General features: G+C 53.1%; 1 protein-coding gene across 1 annotated transcript; it reads left to right on the top strand.

Annotated features, from left to right (window-relative positions):
• Window positions 1-367: 367 nt before the first annotated feature.
• On the top strand, window positions 368-724 carry LOC309844017 (uncharacterized protein; the record flags this gene model as incomplete). Its single annotated transcript, XM_082690126.1, has 1 exon — window positions 368-724. One exon carries the CDS (start codon window positions 368-370, stop codon window positions 722-724), a length of 357 nt encoding a protein of 118 aa, XP_082546252.1.
• Between the last annotated feature and the right edge of the window lie 328 nt (window positions 725-1,052).

Genomic DNA, 1,052 nt, shown 5'->3' with positions numbered 1-1,052 from the left:
CTCCTGTCCGAGACCCACGCATCTTTGTCAGGACCCTGGAACTACAATTTTTCCTCCACTTTAGCCATCATTTTTCTACATTCGATCCGCAGATGATGCGACACACAATGATTTCATTCATAACAGAAAACTCAGAGTTTACTAAGCCTGCTGCTGTGCTAAAAATAGCAGTGTTACCATGGCAAGGGTGTTCAAGAAGGAAGTAAAGGAAAGGTCTTGTGAGATTCTTCCATGGACACTGGGCTGAAAAATAAGGGGGGGGGGTGCCAGTATATAAGGAGCTCCCCCAGCAGAAGGCGGCATCAGACCTTCCTCACCTCCTGAGTCTCCCTCCTCACCTCTCCTGAGTCCTTACTCTCCTGACACCATGGGGTGCTGTGGCTGTGGAAGTTGTGGCGGCTGCGGTGGCTGTGGTGGCTGCGGTGGTGGCTGCGGTGGCTGTGGTGGCTGCGGTGGCTGCGGTGGCTGCGGTGGCTGCGGCGGCTGCGGTGGCTGTGGTGGCAGCTGCACCACCTGCAGATGCTACCGGGTCAACTGCTGTCCCTGCTGCACCGGCTGCTGCGGGTGCTGCTGCACTGTCCCCGTGGTCTGCTGCTGCCGCCGCTCCTGTGGCTGTGGCTCGTGTGGCTGCGGCTCGTGTGGCTGTGGCTGTGGGAAGGGCTGTTGCCAGCAGAAGTGCTGTTGCCAGCAGAAGTGCTGTTGCAAGAAGCAATGCTGCTGCTAGGCCGCCAGTGTGCAGGTGATGCTGGGGCCTCTGCTTGCTCCCATCACTAAAGCTTCCTCCCTCCTCTCAGTCTGCCTCCACTATCTCCCTTGGTTTTATGACACCTCCGCCCTGGGTTCTCACTCAGAATTTAAGTAAGTTTTGCCATTTAAAAAATCATCATGTAGACCTTGTATACAATGTCATCCAAGAAACAAGAGAGAGAACCTCTTGATTACTGAGCTCGGCAACCATAACTTCTACTGTGTTCTCTTCTTTATGTTTTTTTCCTATCTAGACATTAAGTCTTTTTGTATTTACCATAAATGTTCTGTCTCTTCTGTGGCCA

This window comes from Mustela nivalis, assembly GCF_964662115.1.
Source record: "Mustela nivalis genome assembly, chromosome: 11".
In the NCBI taxonomy this organism is placed as follows: domain Eukaryota; kingdom Metazoa; phylum Chordata; class Mammalia; order Carnivora; family Mustelidae; genus Mustela; species Mustela nivalis.
Note: the sequence above shows the minus strand (reverse complement) of the source record. Positions and strands in the feature narration are given on the sequence as shown.